The sequence below is a fragment of the Mus pahari genome, chromosome 7 (genome assembly GCF_900095145.1).
Source record: "Mus pahari chromosome 7, PAHARI_EIJ_v1.1, whole genome shotgun sequence".
Lineage (NCBI taxonomy): Eukaryota > Metazoa > Chordata > Mammalia > Rodentia > Muridae > Mus > Mus pahari.
In genome coordinates, this window is record NC_034596.1 from 4,438,342 (window position 1) to 4,465,040 (window position 26,699).

General features: G+C 49.2%; 1 protein-coding gene across 2 annotated transcripts in view; it reads right to left on the bottom strand.

The window, feature by feature from the left end:
• The window catches only part of Klhl29 (kelch like family member 29), a 303,934-nt gene that overhangs the window by 119,941 nt on the left and 157,294 nt on the right, over nucleotides 1-26,699 (bottom strand). For both annotated transcript variants that reach the window (XM_021201749.2, XM_029540694.1), the window contains exon 3: nucleotides 19,143-19,472. In XM_021201749.2, the coding sequence (XP_021057408.1) occupies nucleotides 19,143-19,427 (285 nt within the window). In that variant the 5' untranslated portion in view covers nucleotides 19,428-19,472. The remainder of the gene's footprint in view (nucleotides 1-19,142; nucleotides 19,473-26,699) is intronic.

Sequence of the window (26,699 nt, forward strand, 5' to 3'; positions counted from 1 at the left end):
CCTCTCCCACAGCAGCTGGCTTGCCCACTAGGCCGACTAAGCCCAGTTATTCCCTCCTTCCTGAGCTTTGCTGTGGGCCTGCTTGGTATCTTTGGCGCATGTGTATTCCTGTCATGGTCATATTCTTTGTGGACTCTGGTACCATGCTTAATTGCATTGTTTCAAAGGTTGGGAATAACCTTTTTGGTGGTGGTGGTGGTGGTGGTGTGTGTGTGTGTGTGTGTGTGTGTGTGTGTATGTGTTGTTGTTGTTGTTGTATGCATATGTGTTGGGGTGTATATTGGATGTGTGTGTGTGTGTGTGTGTTGTTGTGTGCATATGTGTTGGGGTGTATATTGGATGTGTGTGTGTGCACACGAGTGCACGTGAATGCATGCAGGGGCACATATGTGTGAGCGTGTGTGTGCACGTCAGAAGATTACCTCAGGTAGTCTTCCTCAAGCAATGCCTACCTTGGTTCTGGAGACAGAAGCTCTCACTGGCCTGGATCTTGCCAGGTAGGTGAAGGAAGCTGGAACCTGAGCCCCAGAGATTGCTCTTCCCGTTTCTCATCTCTGGTGCTAAGGGTCATAGGTGTGTGCCACCATGTCTTTTTTCTTTTTTTCTTGTTAATTTTATTTTTTAATGTGGGTTCTGGGGACCTAACTCAGGTCCGCACCCTTGCAAGGCAAATCCGTTATTGACTGAACCATGTCCCCAAATGTTCCTTTCTCATATTCTTATCTATCCCCTACCCTCACCAACTCTTCTGGCCTCGCTGCCCACAGTACACTGAAAGCTTTGCTTCAGTTTGATCAGTTTGGAATTAATGTCACAAAGACTTGGACAAACTTCACTGTCCATGTTTTCCCCAAAGAAACTCAAGTCATTACATTACTTCCAATACTTACATTATCAGTGTGTACACTGAGAAGCACCAATGCTATGTAAATGCAGGACTCCTTCTACCCAGGGCTTCTGCATTCTAACCAACCCCTAGTGGGCAAAGCAGGTGTGTGTGTGTGTGTGTGTGTGTGTGTGTGTGTGTGTGTGCGCGCGCGCGNTGTGTGTGTGTGCGCGCGCGCGTGCGTGTGCATGTGTGTGTGTGTGTGTGTGTGTGTGTGTATGTGTGTGTGTGTGATGCCTTCCTTCAGGGCACTGTGCACAGCTCTGCTGGCTATCCCAGAGAGACCGAAGAACAAATACCCTCTGAGTGGTGATGATGGCTGCCCTACTATGGCACTGGGTTCAGCAGCAGCTGAGTAAACAAGTCAACTGCAGTCTAATTCCATGCCCAGACTTCGGGGCCACTGGGTAAAGCCGCATCACAGATGCTAGGGGTCGGCAGAAGTCTGCTTGGGATCCCACATCTTCTGCCACAGGCCCGTAAGCCTTGGCTGACATTTGGGTCCAGTTTCCTCTAGGCAGGTGTGTGGGTATGCCAAAGCCTTTGGCACCACAGAGGGCTCACTCTGGATCATGGACACACTTCCTGTGGTAACTGCCGTGAGCATCTGGAAACAGCCCACTGAGGGACAAACGCTAATGGGAGGAGTGTCACGTTCACAAATCCCCCCCCTCCATATACACACATATTCATCCCAATGATATAGAGAAGCACAGATGGTGACAAAGAGAATGTTCCTGTGAATGACCATGGTAACAAGAAGTGAATAGTGAGCATTTGTAATTTTTGTTTGGCCTGCCTGGTGTTTGATTTCCAGAACTTCCTTGGTGGCTCTCCCAATTTGAATGGGCATCAGAGACTAGCCGTGTTCACGTTCTTTCTCTGATACAGCAAGAACTCCCACTGAGGGCTTGCTGTAAATGGAGGCCGCGAGGAAGTTTCACCCCTGACTCCCCACTCTGTACCCTTTTGCAGACTCTGTACACACAGAGGTGGCGTACAAGCCCTCGGCATTTCCTGAGGGACACTGCTATGGGTAGCGAGGGGCATTCGCTAGTGGTGCAGATTTCTGTTTTAATTGCACTTTGGAAGGCTGCCAAACTGGAGTCCATATGTTCCAGAAGCAGGCACACACGTCTGTAGGAAGCCAGTGAAAACGTTCTACATGGAGAGAAAGGTTGAAGGTGTTTCCTTTCCACACAGTGGTGGGAAGGCCTGCAGGTCATCTGCTCTGAGCATGAACTCACAGCCCACTCAGGGGGACCTTGTGCAATGAAGGACCACAGACTGGGTACCACAAAGAGCAGAGGTTCGTTCTCTTATGGCTTTGGGACCAGAAGTTCAAAGTCAAGGAGTTGGTTAGGCTAGATTCCTGGAAGAATGCTCTCCTTCTATTTGCTTTTGGTAACTCCCTGGATGTGGGATAAGAAGTTCCCGGGCTTTTGATGGCCCCACTCCAATCTCTGGCTCTGGCTTTACACGGCATCTTCCATCAGCTGCTTTATCAACCCATTTGTATTTTTTTAGAAAGCCTATCCTTGCATTAGACCACACCCCAGCTCCAGCAGAAAGCGGCCCTTTGATAGGCGATAGACAATTCTTGGGGGGAGGGGGAGAGAGAGAGAGATGGAGAGAATGAGAGAGAGAGGGGAGGGTTTTCAAAGCTAAGAGGAAGATGGGCCTGACCACTGGGCAAGGTGAGCAGGGGACTAAGGTCCCTAAGGAACCTAGGTGTATAAAACTTGAGGGGTATATTTAATCCACTACAATGTAGCCATTCACTACACAGACAGTACCCACACTCTGCTTTTCATTCATTCAAATATTAGACAGAAGAGTCAACTCTCTTTGGGAGGGGCCCTCCCAACCCTCCCAAAAGATCTTTTTCTGAATGAGAGTGGACGCTGGGAAACCTCAGGGAACTCACAAGTGAGCTGGAGACAGATGTAACATGGATTGCAGACCTCCCTCCATCAGCATGGCATTCTGAGAAGGTCCCCACGGTGGGAAACAACCCAGGCAGCTGACAAAGCTGTTGCCAGCCCACCAAACTCCCTCTCCATTCCCTGAACTGTAGGAACCTTGGGCCCTCTCACCTACTCTTAGCTCAGTGCTGGGGCTTAGAAATGTTAAATAACAATAATAATAATAACACATCTGAGTGTGACGCTTTAATAGCCGATCCATCACTTCCCTACTTTATTTTGGAGACTTTAAGAACGGTGCCCTTCCTGCACAAAACATCAGGGTGCATTTATATTAAAAAAATGAAACTAATTAAAATGTTTGAAAACCATAAACCACCCCACCATAAAACAGCAGCAGCCCTATTTTTCCAGTCTAAAAAGATTTTTCTTCCTCATTTTGTGGTCTGCTTGGATGAACAAACTTCAGGAGTGGGGAGGCTGGAGGGAGAGGCAGAAGAGGGAGCATCATTCCTGGGCAAGGCCGCTGGTCAACGTTGGCACCAAGGAACGGCTCCATGCTTTGTTGGCACCGTAGGGATGTGTGTGTGTGTGTGTGTGTGTGTGTGTGTGTGTGTCCCCACTGTGTGAAGTGTCTCCTTGTTACAAATGAAGTCATTCTTTAGTGTTAAAGATGATTTCATGCAAGCCCCACTCAAACAGGTCAGTTGTGAGAACCTGCTAAATGATGTAAATATGAAGGTTGGTTGAAATCATAAAAATAATAATAAATAAAAAATAAAGGATCCAAGATGGTGGAAGGGAAGACAGGGTGATCTGGGAGGTGAAGGCCACGGAGAAGACCAGCCATAGACATGCAAAGGCCAAAGCTGGGTCAAACTGTGCCATAGCACAAGAGATGCCATTCTAAGAACAGGAAAAATCAGCAAGTCATTGGATGTTGACACCATCCATCTTCTCAGTTGTCTGCTTTTCAAAGGAATGTATCCATAAGGTAAGACTTGCAGCTCGTACACAGTCACTACCAGCACCCACAGCCACTGACTACTTACTGTCGGCCCAGGGAGACACTAGACGTTTTGCTTGGCACTTCTTGAACACACCCAAACTTCCTGAGAGGTCGTTTTTTGCTGTTCTCAGTTTAGAGATGAGCGAGCTAAAGCCACAGGATGGGAAAGCACCTTACCAATGGCAGGCATCCCAGGCTTCCTGGCCTCATGGCCTATGCTCTTCTTGGCATATGCTCTGCCTCACACCTTTCTATTAGACATGTTTGCTACACCTCAACCTGTGCCAAGAGCTGATGTGTGCAACTGATGCCCAGCTGGGATTGTGTGTATGTGTGTGTGTGTGTTTGTATGTGTGCATGCGCCTGTGTAGAGGTGAGAGACAAGGCTTAGGGATGTCAATACAATATATTAATTGGGATATAAAGAAGATTGATGGAAGACAGGCAGCTGGGAGACACTCTCTGTCTCTCTGGTGAGATGCAGTGGGGACCTGAGCTAAGCAGCAGGAGAAGAAATAGAATGGACGATAGACTGCTGAAACAGTGGGAGGTTGTCCTTTGAGAGCAGATGGAGAGTAGTGAGGGAGGAGAGGAAGAGGGAGGAGGTAAGGCAAGATGCCTTCTAGATTACAGAGCCAGGTGGGCAGCAGGCCTGCTCCCTGAGTCAGACACACAGTAGGACACCATAATGAAGGGTAAGACACAGAACTGGACTCTGGCCATTTTACCTTAGATGTGCTTCAGGGAAAAGAATTTGAAACTAGAATCATGGGGTTTGAGGGACTTACTCTGAGTTCAAACTTCATGTCCCACATCGTGCAAGCTCCAACACTGAATAAGCTCCCAGGCTTTCTGAGACTCTGTTTCCCAGTGTTAATGAGGTCCTTACCACATGGTTTGTTGTAAGATCTCAGAAAAAATTGTGTAAAGCTCTTGACACAATACCTGTCTTGATAAATGCTTTTACATAACAAGATAGAAGAACACGCTACTATAATCACAACCACTAACACAGAACATGGGTCAGAACTCAGGATTATTGTGGACACAGGTTCTGGATTTGAAATGTGGGGGGAGAGTGGGTGATCTCTCATTTCATGGGAGCATAGCAGCCGATTAGCCAAATGCCTTAGATTGGGATTGCTTTAATCAGGGAGGTGGTATGCGCATTCCAGTATAGATCTGACTTACCTGCAAAAAATTGGCTGCCACCACCATGATGTCACAGGGAGAATGGGAGGCAGCCACAGAGCTGCTCAGAAATGAGACCACCACTGGGGAAAGGCTGAATATGATTGCAGAAGTGCATAGCTAGTGTGTGTGTGTGTGTGTGTGTGTGTGCAGAATGGATTTCCATGACTACACCTTCTACCCACAATTCAATTGATCATTCAACACATATTTACTGAGCACACAACAGGCAAGTGTGAGGTATGAGCAATTCAAAAATCTAGGAAGACAAGGTCTTTTGTTTCAAGGACCTACATTCTGAAGGGAGATGGATGAGTAGAGAGGAGAAGGTCACAGAAAGAAGGCCATGGTCAAAATAACAGAGTACAGAGTACATCTTAGACACCATTGTCACAGCTTTAAATTATGTAAGGAACCCCGCAACTCAATGGAACTGATGGGACCGTGACTTCATTTTATAGAGGAGAGGAAACCGAGCAGCTGAGAGAGGGCATTAACAGGTTCAAGTCACACAGGATGCAAAGGAATGAGGATTCGGACTTGGGTCATCTGATTGGTCAGGGTTGCTAATCCATCACTGTGTAGACAGAACTGTGCTAATCACGTTTACAACTGGTGTGTGATTGGTATCCCCACGGGGTCTGGCTCTTGTGGTGGGCTAACCAACTGATCCTTTCATGTTGTGCCTACAGATTACTTGTTACACCTGACTGCCTTCCAGGCATCAGCCTCTCCTCCTCCTCCTCCTCCTCCTCCTTCTCCTTTGTTGTTTCAGAGTAGACCTAGGATCTCTTAGAGCCCCTGGATGAGAGTGTCAACCACAGACACTGTTAATCTGAACAGTCAAAGCCAAAGACTGTGATGGGCACATACTCATGACTCCCTCTCCTAATCTCCACACAGGTTGTCCATGGGAAACCTCTGTTCCAAGCCAAGTTCTTGAACTTGATAATAAATGATAGAATCTGGCCCCATCCTGGGAGCTAGGCTTATCTTTTATAAAGTCATGTGGTATCTTTTATGGAGCCTGAGCTAAACTTGAGGATCCCAGCGGAGCATCCTGAGAAACTCCAGGCCACCTTTCATTCGGAGCCTGTGGGATCAAAGCACAGAGACAGACAACAGTGGTCTAGCAGGCGGGGACAGTAGGGCTGGGGAACAACCTGAAAAACGGGTATTGGCCAGCCAGAGTCCACCCACCAAAGCTGCTGGTCTATGATTGATAGCCTGCCTGTGGGTTTGTTGGATCTCAAGTCTTTGTAACTCAGGGGCCCAGAGGTGGGCATGTGGTGGAGAGGCAGCTGCTAACTCTGTGACGCTCCCAGAGCCCACCTGGATGCCAACCGTAACACTAATGTTGTTCTAGGATGGGAGACAAGGGACAGGGGATATCTGGACTTGGGAAGATTTGGCAAGAGAAACAGTGTTAGCTGTGGCAGTTGCTAATTTCTGTGGGGAGGAAGCTCATTTTGCAGAGGCTGCAGACCTGCCAGGTGCACATCTTCCCTGCAGGACTGTCAGATCAACAGACATTGTCAGCCTGGTGGGGGAAACGGCTGGGGTCTCAAAAATGGATCATCCCAAATTTCGAACACCGGTTAACTTCCTCAATTATTTACAAGGAACACGATGCGCCGTAATGAAGTCTAATTCACAATGTGCTTTAATGCTTTTATAATACAATATTCTCAACATTCTCCCCTAATCTTAGCAGATGACAAGTTGCCACTATTGAATTCCCATTAATATGAATTACGGGCGCAATATATTTTGCCCAATATAATTTCCTCAGCCTAATATTTTGAGGGAATGGAAAGCACACCCTTAGCATATTTCTGATGGAGGAGGTGATGATGGGGCAGGAAGTCGGTTCCTTTGCCAGGTTAGGTATTCCTGGCTGGGTGCGGAGATATGTGTGCTGGGTAGAAGGCAAGATTCTAGCACCTGGATATTGTATCTTCCCTTATTCTCTCACTCTTCTCATCATCAGAACACAGGAAGATTCTACCCTTAGCAGAGCCGTCCTTGTATCTGGACCTCAAATGCAGGACTCAGGTATCTTAGGTGTCCCCTTGCTGGCCATGTAACTCTGGATATCAAGTGACATACCAGAGATTATATAAGAACAATTATGGCACTGACTTCATATAGTTGTGAGGACACAGTGACAAAAGGCACAAATCTCTGAGAACCTTGGCTAGTTCATAGCAATCACTCAAACGTCCGTGACAGACAAGATGACAATGGAACAAACCTGTAGGTACATTTTGAGACTTGGCTGGTTGGGTGGCACTCTAGCTCTTCCAAGCGCCCCTGATTCCTGGCCCGGTTTTCCTACTGTTCAACTATGAATGGAAGCCAAGTGCCTCTTGAGTGGCTATGGTTGGGGAAGAGTAAATGGAGGAGCTGAGAGATTTTTCTCCTCTGGACCATCACCTGCTGAGTCAGGGAGCTTGCTCATGGAGGACATCCATCTCACACTTGCCCAGGAAGCTCACCCCACCCCCGGGCTGGTCCATCTTCAAGCCTACTCCTCAGGAGTGCTTCCCTACATCCCAAGCTACTAACGCATGGTGGGACCAAGCTACTGATGCCCAGGAGCATAACATCTGGCCAGCCAGCCTTGAGTAACATCTGGGAGCAAAATATATACTGACACAGACACAGTCACAGACACAGACACAGACACAGACACAGACACAGACAGACACAGACACACACACAGACACAGACACACACAGACAGACACACACAGACACAGACACAGACACAGACACACACAGACACACAGACACACAGACATACACACAGACTCAGACACAGACACACAGACACAGACACAGACACAGACTCAGACACACACACACACACACACACACACAGACATACACACAGACACAGACACAGACACAGACACATACACACAGACACAGACACAGACACACAGACACAGACACAGACACACACACAGACACACACACAGACACAGACACAGACACACACAGACACACACACAGACACAGACACAGACACAGACACACACAGACACAGACACACACACACAGACACACACACACACAGACACACACACACAGACACACACACACACACAGACACACACACAGACACAGACACAGACACAGACAGACACACACACACACACACATACACACACACACTCACACATTCACTCATACACACATGCACACACTTCATCCGGGCATCCTGTACCTGATCAGTGAGTTGTGTATAAGGAAGAGGTATAGCCTGATCAGACAAGTTGAAGAGAGTTGTAGCTGGTATCCAGAAGTATAATATAGGGATGAACCACAGAATCCCATCCTTATTTGGTCCTCCCACATCTGCTGGCTACTACCCACCTCTGGGAAAGTGCTCCTACTGGCCACCCACACCTGCTCTCGAGGCTCCAAGTGTCTTGAGTTACTCAGTCACCTTGTCCCAGAAGACATGTCAAGCTAGACTCGATGACAATACATCTGTAATGTTAGTACTCCTGTGGAGAGGTAGCACAGCCCCCGGAAGCTCACAGGACAGCTGGTCTGGTATATGCCCCTGAGAACAACAAGAACGCATGGCTTAAGGTAGAAGGTTGCCCTCTGATCTCTCTATATGTACAGTGCCATGTATATAGAGACATGCACATGTATGTGCATGCACGCACGTGCACACATGTACATATACACACACACACACACAAACACACCACAAATAGAAAGAGAGATTTAAAAAGCTGCAGTGAGCCGTGATCACGTAGGAAACCACCAGAAGAAAATGTAAATGTTTAAAGGAAAAGGTTATAACTTCAGGATCCTACATGCTTTGGGAGAAATGGAGGACCTACAGAATAGAGTGCTTCAGTGTGGATGAAATCCACATTGTTAACATCACCTCATCATCTGAATGCAGGTACCCACCCCGAGCCGAGCAGTTCAGCAAGTGGTTCTGTCTTCTTGATCGTCATCATGAGCATCACAGAAACTACTCTCTGTTTGAAAGATGGCTGCTCCACCACAGTCCTTTGATTAACAGGTGATGTAAAAAAATACCACCCCCTCACCCAACAGTAGATGCACATGAATGAATAAATGCATGTATAAATCTATTCATCCTGTCCTCAAACAGGTGGGAACCTCTACATGCCAAGTCTCACCCGGAGCTTATGTTTAACAAGGAGACAAGAGGACATGTATTATATAGTTATTCTGATAGTACCATAGCAACACCGTTATGGGAATGAGGGAAAAACTAGCAAATTTTCCCAGCACTGATACGGTCATAGTTAGGCTGCCAGTTGTAGGAAGAATAAGAAATCTTCTGGGCAGACAAACAAAGGGATTATGATTCTAGGAAGAAGGGCTAGTAAGTGCAAGAGAGATCTGGGGTGCGAGAGACCTGCATAGGGTCAAGGAATTGTAGTCTGGTGTGTGTGTGTGTGTGTGTGTGTGTGTGTGTGTGTGTGTGTGTGTAAGAGAACAGCCAACCCATGCTATGGCCATTGGCACTGTGAGAGGCATCTGGGAGCACACTTCCTGCAGGCAGCAGTAAGTACTCATGGGTGGATAATAGGGAGAGGGTGCAGTAAGTACTCATGGGTGGATAATAGGGAGAGGGTGCTCACAGAGGCTGCTGCAGCTGTTTTAGGGCCCCAGGAGCCAGCCGGGTGAGGTCTGGGCGATGAAGGGATGTACCGCTAACTGTGGATGATGAGCCGCCCCTACCACAGAGGCTGTTTCCACCCATTTATTTCTCAGGCTATGTATATGAGAACCCCTGAGGCATGGCTCTGGTGTCAGGTTTCTGGAATGTTTCTGCCATTCTCCCTTCCTGTGTATTGGCTCCATCCTTGGGCTCGTGGTATGATGGCTACAGCAAGCCAAGATATCACATCCAGAAGTGACAGGATCCGGAGGTAGGAGTTATTTTTTACTTTTTCTTGGGACTCTTCCTTGGAGGCAAGAAAAGTTCTTCAAGAACCTCTCAGGATCTATGGGCCAGAACTGGGTCACATGACTCTTTCAGAACTCAATAATGGGCAGCAGCAATAGGACCACATACCTACTTCAGAGTCATTGCAATCCCAGCTGGGACTAGAATTGGTCGATCTGAGTGAGATCTAGGCACCGGAAGCTGAGCCAGAAGGAGTTCCATTAGGAAGATAGATGGAGAGAAAACAGATGCTAGGCAGGCGACCAGCAACATCTGCCTCAGACAAGGGCAGTGCCTTCTCAGGCGTGGAACTGTCTCTAGCTCTGCTCACCCCTGAGCCCATCACCACAGCACCCCCAAGTCCTATCTCTTCTACCTGCCAGGGGGCCACTTCTGCCCTGAAGCCAGGATTCTTTACGTAGCAGGTCAAGAACCGGGCTTGTGCTCTGTGCCAGTCTGGTCCTCAGTGAGGTGAACCTCGCTCAAGTCTGAAGCTCTTCTAGACTATCAGAGATGCCTAGATAGATGCCAGTGCTGTGGCCCAGGGCTAGATACCCGGGGACTCTGGCTACATCCTCTTGTCCAAGATGTTCACCTTGAGCATAGGAGGCACTGGCCTACCTTGCACAGCCAATGGCAAACACAGCTAACCTGTGCTCTGCCTCCCCAGAACAAAAGAGGACATGGGTCGGGGGACAAGGTGACTGAGTAACTCAAGACACTTGGAGCCTCGAGAGCAGGTGTGGGTGTCCAGGAGGCGCAGTTTCCCAGAGGCGGGTAGTAGCCGGCAGATTGCATTTTAAGTCAGGGCTCAGGGACAGACTGGTTTCTGCCTCCCACATACGGATCTAGCTCCAGCCCCAGCTACATAGCTTCCTTCTCATGATGCTGAGGGCTGTATAGTATTCACCTACTTTCTCCAGGAAGCAGAGGACGGGTGTGTGGTACATCCTGATGCACTGCCCACATGCTGTGCCCAGTTCTCAGGGCTCCTTATTTACCAGAGGAAAAATGAAGTTCTGACCCATGGATTGTAGAGAGGTGAACTCACAACACAACCCAACATACCATGTTTCCCCTCACCAAAATGGAGGGGGCTCTGTGGGGGCCAGTGGAGAAGAAATGACACCTAAGTGCCGGACGCCATCCTGGTATTTGTTTCCCTGGGTATTTTTGGCCCTGCAGACAGCTCCCTGAAACAAATGGGCTGGGTTCTTCAAGTTCATTTGTGCTTTGGCTCTTTAGATTTTGCAACATAGTTTCCCTATGAAAAAACCCAACGTGACAAATGGTGATGAGACTTCCAGGTTAGTTCTCCAAAGCCTGTTTGACCTGTAATGTAGCTAAAATGCTGTCCTTGTACAGTGAGTTAAAAAAAATGTTTAATTGTAACATAATTAAATGAAACATAAGTGTTAGAACTGAATAAGTAGATCTGTGTGGATCTGGAAGGATGCTCTTCCCAAAATCCTACTGGAAGAAGGGGCCCTGCTGGGGGTCTGGGGGTATTATGTATCAGATCTATTCTGTCAGGGGAAAGTGGCATCAGACTGTCTGAATCTGTGGCTGCTGAACATTTGTGTCACGTTGCTAGCTCGCTTTCCTGACTTCACTCTCCTCCCAAAATCTTCCTGAAAGAATGTTTCCCTTTGCAAGTTTTCATGGGGACAAGCGCGTGAAGGGCATCTCTTTCGGGTGGTTTCTATTTTAATTTAAAATCAGCAGGCTAGGAATGGAGGTGCATGTCTGTAATTCTTAGCTCTTGGGTGGCCGAGGCAAGAAAACTGCCCTGGCTTTGAGGCCAGTCTGAACAACACAGTGAGCCTCAGGCTAGCTTGGGTTTCAGACTGAGACCCTATCTCAACAAGCCAACAAGCTAGTAAGCAAGCAAGCAAACAAACAAAACAAGTAAACAAAAACAAAAAAGAACGAAAAGAAACCAACAAAAACAACAATAACATCAACACCCCCAAATTGGTAAGTTAGCATCTAGCTTCGTCCATGTCCGGGGGGACAGAAATACCCCTGTATCTCTCTAAATCTGGGGACAGTGACTGTGTCAAATATGGCCTTCAGGAAAAGGGGCAAAATCTTGGCCCAGCTGTGGACTCTTGTGGTAAATGCTCCTTCAAGGTCTGTCCCCTAGAAGCCAAGGAACCAGCCTGTTTCTTAGCAGCATAGTCCTTTCTGTGTGTCCGAAGTCTCCTCAGCAGTGTCCTGTGTAGATGGGATGTGACATTGGATGTCAAAGTCCTGACAGTCTTAACCTGATACCCTCTCTCAGGCTAGGCAGTGGGAGTATTAAGTAGGTTCTACATTTCTGCCTGGGACACAAAAGCCTTAACCAGAAGCCAGAGGGCATTTAACTGTGCCTAAATAAATGTGCTGGGCAGTTGAGAGAGACATGGAAGGCTTCCGTGACAACCCTCGCCTCCACAAAATAACTACCGAAATGTAGTTCTCATATTGATGGCTTCTGGTGGGAGTAAGATAGGGGGAGGACTCCGCTCTATTTAAAGGGCTGGCCACTGAGAGTTCCACCATGCTCCAGTAAGTATATAGATAGCACAAATTGGATTTCTTCTCATTTTAATTTTGGCAGAGGTGTCTGTGTCACATATGTAGTGGGGCGGACATGGAAAGACTGGGAAGTGTGAGTGATCAGGGTGTATGATATGAAATTCCCAAAGAATCAATAAAAATATTATGTTAACAAAAAAAAATGTGCTGGGGACCTCGGTTACCCCATGAACGTGATAGCAAGTCTAGTCATCCACGATGCCTGCTTCTCGTGACAGTAACAGGATTCTGTAGTGTCTCTCCCTCTTTCTTTGACTCTGGCTTTGGCTAATGGGGTTTTAGCTCCAAGCCTAGGCTAGAACTGCACCTGCACATTAGCCTTGCCTTCTTGCTGTGTTTGAAACCCCAAACCACTCTGTGAAAGAGACTGAGCCAGACTGATAGAAGTGGTGCCGAAAATCAGGTCCCTGGCATGACCAGTCACTAGCCATAGACATTGTCACTGGAACCCAGCTGAGCCAGCTGTGGCTATTCCTCAAAGTTGTCAGGAGATCAAGCCCACAAAGTCTAAAGGTCATTGCTATGCAGCAAAGCTAACTTATACGCCCTGCCAACTTCCGTTCATTGTGCCTTTACTTTGTAATTCCTCACTGCCTTCTGTCCGGACTTGTGGTTTATCTCTTAGAAATGTGGTAAAACACACTATCTTCTTCTTTAGTAAAAAACTGAAGTTCAAACCACTCAGGTTTGCCCTCTCCAAAAGGCAGCCTTGAAATGGGTGTTTTGGAGAGGTGACATTTCTCATTTCTGTACACACTTTGTGACTGACAGATGGGTTTTAAGTCGATGAGGATACAATCCACAGTGCAAACGTGACTCAGGGTGCAGGCAGAAAGCCATTAGCTCAGTACTAACATGTGCAAGCTGTCTCACAATGCTTTATCTGATCTGATAATTTATCACGAGGGAAATCAAGACTACTTGTTGATGGATCAAGCCACGGCCTTGGGGCTGAAACTCACCCACAGTCGGGAACTGTACTATGAAAAGGGCTGGAGCCGTTCTTTCAAACATACTGTTCTGTAGCCTTGAGTACAAGGGACAGGAGACCTGAAAAGGCTTCTCCATCATCATTCCCAGATCCTAGATATCAGGGCTTGATGATTGCTCCCACGATGCCCATGGGGACCCCAGGTCATTCCCTTCAAGAGGAGCCTTCCCTGGGAAGCTGAGGTGTACCCACCCCTGGGCAGACACATTCTTTATGAGTGGTTTCCAAGCCCGACAGCCTCCAGTGCTCCTAAATGTCAACCCCCAGGTGCTTGCTGCTCTGAACACCGATTTCCCATCTCTCTAAGCTTTCCTCGGGCTTCCAGCAAAGGCTACTTCACCGCATCTTAGCCAGATTTACGTTCAAAGGCTGAGCTCCAAGGGGTGATGGGAATGTCTCAGCCTGAATGCCCCCGACCACAAGGAAAAAGAGGCTTCTCATACATTTATTTTGCAGGCATCTGCAAGGATCCTCCAGTTTATTCTTTCAGTAGCAGAACTGCATTTTATGAAGCCGTCCCTTTCCTGTCAGGCAGGTTTGCTGAGAATAATTTAAATTTCATGCAGCAGCAACTGCAGGGCATTGGTGCCTCCTTCCATTAGCACAAACAGGCCTGGCATGGAGCCACGCCTCCTCCTCAACAGTGCCCTTTCCCAGTGCCTCGACGGCCAGTGGGAGGATTCTGGTGCTGGCCCAGTTCCTCAGTTTCACCTTCTGTCACATTGGAGAGGGACAAGACAGCGCTTCAATCTCTAAGCAACAACCACCAGGCTGATTTCCCCCAGGTGAAGAGCTTTTCAGACCCACTTGCTAATTGCCTCTGTGTGTGTGTGTGTGTGTGTGTGTTTGTGTGTATGTGATGTATATATATATGCATGTGTGTGTATGTACATACATGTGTGTGTGTTTGTGTATATGTGATGTATATATATGCATGTGTGTATGTACATACATGTATGTGTGTTTGTGTGTATGTGATATATATATGCGTGTGTATGTACATACATATGTGTGTGTGTGTGTGTGTGTGTGTGTGTGTGAGTGCAGATACATAACAGAGGTTAGAAGATGACACCAGGTGTCTTCCTCCATCATTCTTCATCTTGCTTTTTGAGATGGATTTCCTTACTGAACCTAAAGCTCATTCTTTGTCTAGACCAGCTGGCCAGTAAGCCCTGGGGATCCACCTGCCCTTGCCCACCTAACACTGGGGTCACAGGCATGTGCTGCATGTAGGCATGCACAGGCATGCTTTTTATGTAGGTGCTAGAGAACTTCTGGTCCACAGTAGGCACTTTATCAACTGAACTATCTTCCCAGCCCTTACATGAACTTTGATTGAATGCTTACTCAGTGGCACATATTCTTCTAGAGTTTGCTACACATATTAATTTACATAACCCTTGCGTTAAAGATACTATTATCATTTTCATTTTGTAGACATAGAAACTGAAGTCTCACTTGCTAATGGCAGGATTCAATTCCGGTCTGTCTAATCCAGAGGCTCTTGCCAGCTGTGCAGTGAGAGGTGATGTAATCTTTGACTTAACATTATCTGCTTCTATGACATGAGAAACAAACATGCCCATTTTCTAGCCTGAGTCTCAGAATTGATGGTCATTAGGTGGACTGGTGATGGCAAAGCTGCTATCATTCTCTCGCAATCAAGGTTTCCATGGTGAGTGGATGCTGCAATGCAGCCTGGGGTGGAGAGAGCTGGCTCAGGCTGGTTCGGTCTTGGGAAGTAGTTACATTGTATTTTCTCTGAGCTTCACTAGTCTTAGATGCAAAAGTAGGGCAGGTGGTCTCCAAGAAAGCTTTCCTCTGGCTCTGGCGACTCAGCGACTCATGCCCTGGAGGTTAGAGAGCAACACCTGTGTGCTGGGGAGAGGGATGGCATAGCCTGCTAGACCCTCCTGGTATCTCAGGAGCCCAGGAGTCCATGCTTACCCAACTGGCCTTTCATCAAAATATGCAGGGGTTCTTTGGACCATGAGCAACTGAAGGCACAGAAAAGTCAAATCAGGCCCGAAGGTTGACACGACAGAAAGAATTGTCATCTTGCTACCCAGTCTCTGGGAGCACGGAGGTCTTTCCAGACAAGAGCCCAGAGCCTCAGTCCTGGCTGAGCAGGACTAGCACTGAACCTGTGGCACAGAGAGTGGCAGGGTGTCCTGAGTACCAGAGCTTGGGATGTTCAACCTGCTTCCCGTCTGACAAAAAAAAAAAAAAGGATGTCCCCAGAGGCCCGAGAGCTGCCCCTTGTCTCTGAGTCAACATGCTTGAGTTCCTAGGGATGGTCCTGGCCCCAAGTCGTATCTCTGGTCCTCTACACCCAGAGCGAGATCAGTGACTTCACTTCACACAGCTGGGGCAGCGGGAACTCAGTCCTTCTGATTGTATTGTTGCTTCCCGTTTCCCTCCCCTTCTGGGATGGTGGGGTTTGTACTTTCCTTTGAGGAAAGAGCCTCTGGCTAGGTTGATAAAAAGCTTTCACATCCTCTGTCTCCATCATCTGCTTGCCAGGTGTGCTGATTCAGTTTCAGGATGGGGCCAAGACGCTGCCCTCTTCCATAGCCTCTCACCGCCGAGCTCCAGTCTTACTTCCAGGTCACTTTGAATCCCAAACACTCAAACAGTTTCCTTCCCCACCTGCTCAGGGCTCCAGCTTTTGCGGTTCATATGAAGACATCCCTCCACCGTCTTTTTTTTCCCGGGTGGTAATGAAGTAAACACCTCTCCTTACAGCAGGACAGCTTTATCCTTCCAGGCTCAAGGCCTGATGGCAGAGGTGAAGGGTTGACCTCATTGTCTAGAGGATGAGCCACCAGCCAGCACCTGTTCTATTCCGAGCACTTTACATAGAATTTTATGCACACAGTCCTCGTGGTGAGTTGGGTAATCAGGCACTAATCCTAGAACAGAGGCCCAGAGAGGTGAGGCGATTTGCCCAGCATCACTCAGCAAGAGGTTGATTGGAATTAAAATCCAGACAGTCTTTGAGGTCTCGTTTTATCTACTCTACTGAGTCACCAATAACTCCACTGGGAGAGGCACTGACCTGCATGCTCACACATTCATTTATATACTGGCCTTCGGTTTCCCTGATGGCAAGAGCTAGCTCTTTAGCGGCTGCTTGGCGAAGACCTGGCTGGTTGACCAGGGAAACTATTGATTGACATCTGGGTTTGGCCTGGGTGTCCACTGATGTGATCAAGGCATAGAGGTAGACACAGAGGCTAGAGGATAGGCGTCTGGGCTAGCAGCAGCAAGGCCAGAGCAACAGGAGGCACTACTGCCTTCAACAGTGGCTCTCAACCTTCCCAATGCTGTGACCCTTTAATACAGTCCATGTTGTGGTGACCCCCAGCCACAAAATTATTTTCACTGCTGCCTCATAACTATAATTTAGCCGCTGTTATGAATCACAATATAAATATCCGATATACAGAATGTCTGATATGTGACCCCTGTGAAAGGAGCGGCTCACAGGTTGAGAACAGCTTACATCGACACCTAGTGCCCTCACTAGAAACCACCACGGGCAGCTACCCTGCTACTGTCCGACCATTTCTCTGCACACACTTCTCTAGCAACCCAAAGAACGCAGACCCTAAGTAGATCCTACCTGAAGCCTCAGGTATGAAACTGGGCTGAGATGCTCACAGCGGAGATGGTACCCAGTCTCTCTGCTGTCACATGCCATGGGAGCTGACCTTCCTGGCAGGTCTGAACTTTTGTCCCTTTTCCCACTACCGGTTGGCCCCCTGCTCAGCCTTTTCCCAGTTGTGGTTTTCTGTCTGCGGCTTGCTCTCTTCCTCTCATGTGGCTGTGGTTTGGGGTCTGGCTAGAGAGAAGGGCTAGCAAATTACTGAGCTATTTGGGAGCAAACCAGGTCCCATGTGTCTAGGGCAGAGGCAGAGCATCCCTTCAGAGAGCCATGGGCACTGTCTTTTACCTGGCAGAAGCCTAGGTTATATGCCCAGAAGCAGCCCAATACTGGCTGTAAGGCTCTCTCACCCCAAAGGGATGGAGCCATCCAATGGACCTGCAGGTCCAGCTTCTCTCTCTCACCTTGAGCCCTGGCTGTTGGCACCAGAGGCTGCCATTCTCCAGATGGCGAACAGCTGGCCCTGACGATTGCCTGCCAGATGTGGCCAGCAGGGCTGGCAAGCAGGTTGTCCTGGATAGAGGTCACCAATTCAGAGTGGCCAGGGCCTGGTGCCCAGGACAGGAATGTATTTGGCTGGCCCAGGGAAGTGTGCCTGAATGACCCTCCATATCTGCTCCTGTCTAGTGTTACTTCCTCGCCTGCCTTGGTGGGGTGGTGTTTTCATAACAGGAAAATAAAATCAATAAGACACTGCAGCAAGACGTCAGCGTGCTGCAAGCTGGTCTCCAATAGCCCCATTGTCTCGGGTCTCCGCCGGGCTCTGCGGCCAGCAGTGCTGTTATTAATGGGAAGCAGGGCTGAAAGGGGGTTTTGAAAATCGTAGAGACAAAGGCACAGAGCACCTGGAGAGCAGCGTCCACCACCGCAGCTACCTCACAATGGCCAGCCCGGGGCTTCCCGCCTTTAATTTCTCCTGCAACCTTTATGAAAGCTGGCAAAGAAAAGCGTGTGCGTGCACACACACGCACAGCACACACATACACACTCACACACACGCACACATGCAGGCCCTGAGAGGGCTCCTGGGAAGTGGTTCTGAATGGCTGGCAGAGGCAAAGGCAGCCTGCAGAGCCTCTGCTCGGCTGAGGGGAAGGAAGGGATGACTGTATTGCTTGCCTTGGCCACCAGCTGCCCCTCTGTGGCTCAGTCTGCCTGAAGGGCTCTGTACAACATGCAAGACAGAGTCCCTTAGTTCAGCCCAAAGCCAGCCAAGAGCCTTGGGGACATTAGTTTCCACATTCCATTTTATACAGACTGGAGGAACCATCTCTTAAAAAACAAAAACAAAAAACAAAAAACAAACAAGCAACCCTTCCAAAAGAAAGAAGAAAGAGAGAAAAAGAAAGAAAGAGAGAAAGAGAAAGAGAGAAAAAGCAGACTTATTAGGGGAGCTAATCCCCCTGCAGTCATTGCTGGGTCCTTACAGCAGCTCCCATAACTAGTATGTCTGGGGACTCTCAGCAATCAGGCAAGCATGTATGCACTGACCTTACAGGCTTGTGGTGAGGCTCACAGGGACTGTAGACATGAGAAAATCCATTGTGGTGATGACGCTGTAATGGGCTCTTGACCCTGTGTGGCTAGAATGACTGCAAAGTCCAGCCACTGAGGCCCCCCCTCTCCACCCCCAGGTTACTTATATGATTTTTGTTCTCCTATTTAGGGAAGTGAGTATTGCCAACTTGGCAATACCCTTTCTTCACTCAAGCAGTAGCTTTTAATCAGCACACGTGTAGCGTTGGCATCTGCTTGTCTTCCTACAAGTTGGTAACTGAGAGAGCTTGTCTGGTAAAAAGAGCCATTTTAACTTTCAGAACCAATTGCAATACCCTTTATGGAGGTCATGGCTCTGGGAACAAAAACCAGGGAATAAGGTCTCCATGCTGGCCTGGGCTTGGGCTGTTGCCTGGCCCCTTCCCCAAAAGGATAGCGGGTCTTACCTTGGTGGTGACTGCGGAGGCCGAGCTGACCACAAGACTGGTGATGGCTTCACTGCTGCCGGTCGTGCAGGGAGCAGGAGCCGTGGCGGGTGTGGGCAGCCGGGAGGGTACCACCGGCAGTGGCAGGAGGCCCAGTCGTGCGCTGAGACTGCTGGCTGTGCCGCCACCAGCACTGGAGGTGACGCTGCAGACGCTGGTGGCCCCGTGGGTCCCATTGACGCTCCACTCACGGCGGTCCCAGCCTACGCGGTAATCTCTTTCGAAGCGGCTGTGGTGCCTGGACATCTCGGTGGGCCGTGGCAGCTTTTCACAGGGAACCAGAGTCCGGACCTGTCAGCACAGAACACAGGAGGATGGTTTAAGCAGAGTAGCTCTGCCTGGCCACAGGGAGGTGGCAACCACCAGCTGCTTATGTTCAGCCCCTGCTCTGGGTCCAGTAATGGGTTTTCAAATCCTCCAGTCTCAGAGTTTGAGCAAGTCAGTGAATCCTCCCATCTTTTATCATCCCCACTTCTCTGATGAGGAGCTGGTTGTCCAGGAACACACTACAGATTTGAACCCACATACGCTCAAGTAGTAATTTTTAGTTCTGCCGTGCCTCCGCGCCCGGAGCAACGTGAGGCGTATATACATCTTCATTAGGGCGGGGGCAGCATTCCCTCCCACCCCCACTGGGATAGAAGACCTCTGATGCGCATTCGCCAAGCACAGGTTACGTGGCCCACATGTGCACTAACTTCACAGCGGACACAGCCTTGACTAAAATCTCATTTGTTCCAGATAGTATGTACCCATGAGGTGGAAATGTGTACTTGGTCCCCAACTTACAGACAAGGAGACTCACAGAGAGCAAGCAAACCCCGCTGAGGGCAGGGACCTAACAGGTGAAAAAGGTCACTATGTCTCTGAAAGATGTTAGCTTCTGGGGTTCAGGTCCACCTTCAAATCCCCAATCCTATGATTCAATGCTACACTTCTGGGACCTGGATAGTCTGGTCTTCACTCCCTGCATCTCCCACGCGACTTCCCAAGTATCTGAACAGAAGGCCTTTTCAGGGTTGTCATGGAGACTAGACGTACCATGGTATGGGAAGGGCCTTCTGAGTCACCAAGAACTGTATTTTCCCGAGCATCACAATGACAGTGTGGCTCCGACTCTGGCAGGGACCAGTTACTCCAGTCAGGAGAGAGACAAAGCTGTAGAGCGTGGGGGAGAGGCAAGGGCAGAGGGGGGAAGGCGTGGGAATGCCAGGGTAGAGACAAGTGGCTGAAGGTGAGGGTTTGCTTTCCACTTCACACCCATAGTCCTGGTTGTGGCCTAAGAACTTGTTAGTGAGGTTTGATCCTATTCTGTTTGCCATCCACTTCCGGCCTAGGTCATAGGCTCCCATCTTCCATCTTCCTGCCCAGTTCTGAAGCTGCTGGTTTCTTAGACAGACCACTTATTTTTAAGATGTCTATAAACCCGAGCCTCCTCTGGACTTTGCATATCTGCTTTCATTGCCCAGGACTTGTGTTTGGGAGCCAGAGCCTGTACGCAGCCCGGGAAACCTGCAGCCATGTTATCCGGTGCTTATGTGGTGGCCCAGCTCTGGGATTCGTTCTGTAAGGTGCACAGAGCACACTAGGTGCAGCCTGGGCAGAACCTGCCCCGACCTGTGGCAGAGATGGCTGGTACCTCTTGAGGATGGATGTTGGTTCCCTGTTCAGTTCATCACTGTGCATCCAGATTTATAAAATGTCATAAAAATTCATTTAAAATAGTGACTCAGTATTGCACAGTGAAAAACACAATTGTTCTCCACCCTCCCCCCCCCCCCACGACCATCACTCACATTTCCCACTGGAAGCTTATGGGAGAGTGGTCGAAACCCAGTTCTATTTTCTTGATTCCTGTTTTCCCTGGAACCCGTTCCCATATGGCACGTGCGTGCCCACCCCAGGGGAACATGCTCTCGCTTAGGTCACAAATGGCCTGTTTGTTAAATCCAATGCACGGTTACGTCATGCCTTATGCTCTTCCACATGGGGTTCATCCCTGCTCCCCAGCTGTTGAACTGGCTCTCTTTGGATGATCCCATGTAACAGCTCCCCTTTAACCATGCCACTCAAAGCTACTTTCCCAGAATGTCTCTCCTGAGTACCTCACTGTCTTCCTTGAGCCTACCCTACGCTACCTAGCTGTACTCCAGGTTCCTAAATGCCACTCATCCACAACCGAGCTCATTATTCTCTAGCCTAAATGCCCATTCTCATGAATTCCCTGCTTCAGAAACGACCATCTTGTCACATTAAAACAATGGCCTAGCTTTCTAGCAAGTAGGACTTGAGCCTCCAAGGGCACTTCTGTAGGTTAATCTGCATTTTCGGGGTATACTGGACCTCATGGCTTGGGCTCCTATTTCCCCATTTCTGCCCACCAATGGCCATTGTCTCAGGGTTTTGCTTCCACCGGCTGGGTTCTAAGTGGGCAGAGTCTATGCTGTATATCATCTGCTATACCGTGTCCTCCGTACTCATTCTAAGCACTCAGGAAGATCTCTCTCACATGCCTTGGTTGTTGATTCATCTGGATCTGGCAGACAAAAAGAGTGGGTAGGCAACAAAGATGGTTTCCAGACTTGGCTAAATAAAAATACTTTCTTCTTTTGGACTAGCAAGCTAGCTCAGCGGGTACAGGCACTTGCTGCCAAGCCTGATGACCCGAATTCAATCCCTGGGTCCCACTTGGTGGAAGGAGAGAAACGACTCCAGAAAGTTATCCCCTGAGCTCCACAGGGGTGCCACAGCATATGTGAGCATGGTGTGTGTGCTTGTGCACATACACATAAGTAATAAAAAAAATTTAAGATTTAGTTGGGCACTAATCCCAGCACTCGGGAGGCAGAGGCAGGAGGATTTCTGAGTTCGAGGCCAGCCTGGTCTACAAAGTGAGTTCCAGGACAGCCAGAGCTACACAGAGAAACCCTGTCTCGAAAAACCAAAATAATAATAATAATTAAGATTTTAAAAAATGCATGCATGTACACGTTCATGTAGTTGAGTGTGAGAACGACGGTACACCTTGTCTCCAGGAACGCCATCTATCTTTATGCATGCATGTACACGTTCATGTGGTTGAGTGTGAGAACAACGGTACACCTTGTCTCCAGGAACGCCATCTATCTTTATGGAGACAGGGCCTCTCACCAGGCTGAAGCTTACTTCCAGATCAGACTCGAGGCAGCAAGCATACATCCGCCTCCCCAGCAACAGGAGTACAGGGATGGCGTTCATGACCAGCAGGACTGAATTTAGGTCTTCGGTTGAAAGGCGAACACCATCCATTTTGGTATCTCCTTAGCTCTCAACCCCAAATCCCTCCCATGACTCCATAGTCTCCTTTGCTGCCTGGAAACTCTGGAAGTCACACCTTCAGGAGAGTGAAGCTGTTCCCTGCCAGGGGTCACCTTGCCTGCACCAGGCTTCTTGTGTGACTGGGACATAAATCTGTATCAGGTTCATATGTTGAGAGTGGCAGACTGCTTGTTACTTCAGCAAAACCTCATCGTGCTGGACCCTGCATCCAATCAGTCCCACATTTCCATAGAACAACATAGCCTCATGTGTTGGCAGGGGAATCCTCCTCTCCAGGGGAGCACAGAGGTTTGGGGAGGTCAGGACCCCTGTGCCAAGATGTGTCTCAAGGCACCCGAGCAACTTGGGATCAGGTCAAAGGGATGTCTTTGGATGAAGCCCTCTGGGGCCATGCACAAGTGTGTAAGAAAACACCAAGACACACAATCCACACCTCCTACAGTCCTCAGCCTTTTGCCACCTCTTTCAGTCTCCTTCAAATGCCATCCAGGAGGTGGGGACTCAGGCAGCTGGAGGCCACACAATCTGGTTTCAGTCTCATTAAGTGTATTCAAAACAAAGGTCAGCTATTTGCATGCAAGCTCTCGGGTCAGACCTCATTCCTCAGTTTAATTTCCCCTTTCAAACGAATGAAAGAAACGTGGGGCAGTTTACTCCGAGCCAGTCGGCCCAGGGCCAGCTCCAGAGGTGGCAATGTAAGTATTTCCTGCTGGGCACAGAGCCAGCCTGTCACAGAGGTCTCACGTGCACATCCACGCGTACCTGAACGGAAGCTGCGGGGAAGCACAGGAAGTGCCTGAGCAGAGGAAGAAGGCCCCGAATGGACATGGTACCTCAGACCAGTCTAGTTAAGCAATTCTAGACAAAACACTGAAAAAGACTTCCTTGTTGAGAAAGAGTGCCCTTTCCCGGCAGGGCGCCTGTGCAGGGGTGGAGCCTGGCACGGGGCGGGGCCTTGTACCAAGAAGGGAGGGTGTGAGCAGCCTCCGCCTTGCCTTTGGTGTGGAGGGGACAGTTTGCAGAGGATCTAGGCCTTATGCCTGGTGGAGGGAGCCTTGCCAGCCCCTGTTTGTGTGACACATACTTGTGATGAAATGTTCTGAGGCAGGGAGGGGTAATTCACCCTTATAATCCCAGCAGCAGAGAGGCTGAGGCGAGACTGGTAGGGGTTTGAGGCCAGCCCTGGCTACATAGGGAGATCAAAGCCAGCCGGGGCTGTAGCTTGAGACCTTGTCTTGAAAGGAAAGAACAGAAGCACAGGAATGAAGTGGAGAGTCTAAGAAATCATCCATCAGTCAGTGGAGGAGGGTCACACTGAGGTCCAGGTCGGAGACCACGGTTTGTCCATGCCCCAGGTTAATTTGCAAAGCCGTGACAAACATGTAAATTCATGAATTTGGCTCTGGATCTTGTTTGCAACAAAACTCTTTCCCCACTGAGGTACTGTCTTTGAATTATCCCAGGGATGTTGAGCCAGGAGAGGAGGGGAGAAGGTCAGACTACTTCTTGGGGTGAGGTACAGAGGGGACCCTTCCTTCCACTTACGCTTCGCTTCGTATTTATAGAATCTACTGCTCCAGAACAGGCACGCACCTCCATGATTTTGCCTGCATATTTTTATCGCACTGCATATGTGGACACCATTGGCTGCTTCCCAGTACCACATCCAGTTCAGGACTTGGAGCCTGGGCTCTGCGCACAGCTCAGGACGCTGGGCCAGACCTTCGGTTTTCTTTCCGCGCTCTTCCTTTTGCTACAGTCTCCTTCCCTAGGGAAGAGGACTCCTTATGACATCCCAGCAAATCAGAAGAAGAGCTGCTCTGAGAGACATCGTCACTGCTGGCAATCCAGCCACCAGTCCCTAACTGCCTGTGTTACCGTGTCGCATGCGCAGGCGCATACCAAATGCAAGGACCAAGTCTCACTAACCAGCTCTCAGGAAAAAAAACCAGGATGCAAAATGCAGCTACCCCATGAGTCAGTACAAAGGCCGTCTTTTGGGTGTCATCAGTATAAAGCCTTCCATGGGAAGGGTCTTTTCTCTTCAGTTGACGCTTGGTCAGAGGGAGCCAAGTCCGCTTCTTTGGGCAAGTACAATGCTTGACTTGGTGGTTCCATGAATCCACCTTCCTCCAGGCTCCCCATTCTCTGGGAGAGGATAGGAACAAGTGGTTTTGCTTCCTGACCACAGGTGGGACCAAGTCTTTGCTGTGCCCAATACTACCAGAACCCAGAGCATCTGAAACATCCAGGAAAGGAGGGGGAGTGGCTTTGTACCCTTCTCCTGAAGGAGACACCAGCTATCATTAAGGATCAAATTGGGGAATCAAAGTGACCTCCCTAATTTCTACCCTCCGGAAATCACTTGTCACTTGCCTCAAGGGCCCTCCTATCCCTGCTGTTCTCCAACAGTGGGAAAACAGCCCCTTTCCCTGAACTATGCGAGGGTCCAGAAAGACATCCTGTGGGCCTCTGCAAGTGAGGAAGAGCCCATCACTGGGGGACCGTCCTAGCCGCAGTTAAGGTAGGGAGGAGAGGCCTCAGCCTCACGGGCAGCAGGAACTGGCAGGCTTCTGCGCTGAGTTCTCAGGAAACTCTCAATCTTGAGGCCGAGTGAATGTCTGGTGTCTGTAAATGCACACAGATACTAAGACCTCCTGTGCCAGGCAGCTGGGAAACCTTAGAGTGGTCTCACCCAGGGCCACAGGGAGGCAACAGATTGCTAATAGGAGGGAGATTATCTTTAGCTAATGTCCATGATGTTGAGAATAGTGTCCCTAGTCCCAGGAACTGCCTTGATGGGTGGACTTCTCCCTGTAGCCTAGAGAGAATCACAATTCTGAGAAGGCCTGGGAGGAGAACGATGGACATCAGAGAGGAATCAGCTGACATCTACACTCAGCCCTGGTGCCCAGCCATGCCTCTTGATTTCTTAGCAGCTGCTGGCTGGGCCCCGCCTCCTGGACACTTGTTAGACACTTGCTAGATACCAGATCAGCAGCTCTGCTACACAGATTTGCCTGGAAAGCCTGCATCATGAATTATTCATCAGCACATAATTAAGAATGGCCATGCGTCTGTGTGTGTGTGTGTGTGTGTGTGTGTTTGTGTGTGTAGCATGTTGCCCATGTAGGGTTGGAGCCCAGAAAGTAGTGTCTATTGAATTCTGGGCACTGGCCCCTTCAAATCCTGTTCAGGACCTCGTATGCTATGCTTGCTTGAATGCACAAGCAGGATAGGTGTGGTCTGTGTCCAGTGGCTCGGTGTGTTTTCTAGATGTCGGCGCTGGCCCTCGCACATTAACATTCGTGGTGTATACACACTGCATACAGGATCACAGGTGGCTAATGACCCTTTCCTCATTCTTATCATTAAGACACGCCGATGAAGGAGTGGGCTGCAGGCTGCGAGAGCCCTGAAGGCGTGATTAATCCACAGGAAGGCAGGGGAGCCCTTGCTGCCTCCAGACTCCGGGAGCCGAGGTGGCTGAGGAATGAGCATGGACATCCAGCCCGATTGGAAAATGGATGATTGCCTCATTTGGGGAGGACGTGCTGCCAAGTCAATTGGAACAGCCTGTGCCCATCTTTATTATTTTCGTCTTCTTCTCTGCATCTTTTTAGCTTTTCTTCTGGAACAAAACATTACACAGCAGCCAGAACACCATCTTGTCAAATGTAACACAAAGGAATTCTCTGGGTGCCTTTTGAGGAGCCAGCTTGGCCACAGGCTGGTGTGGATGTTGGTGGGAGCTGAGGATACCCCTGGAAAATGCCTTCGTACTTCCTGGAAGTACTTTCAATTCAACAAGGGCAGAGACCCTCATGCCTGCTAAGCAAACCCAGTAACTGAAAGATTCCTGGGGCTGGAGTGGGCCTCAGGTTGCTCCCCGCTTCTTCCTCTGGCCAGACCCCTATTCACAGAGCCAGAGTCCATAAACCAGGCATACGCCTCGGGGATGGGCTGCCCGCTCTGCTCCCTGTATAAGCTCTGGACCATCCCTGTGGCCAGGGCTGTCTCTCTTCTTCTTCCTTCACCACAGTTGACAGTTTACATGGCTGAGCATCCAAGGGACCAGGAGATTCCAGACTAAAGTGACAAGTGTTCATTATCATGGAGCACTGGGTAGGGCAGGGACAAGGTTTAGAGATGAGGGAGGCATCCGGTGCCAAGATTTGAATGAGTCTTGCTCTTGGGGTC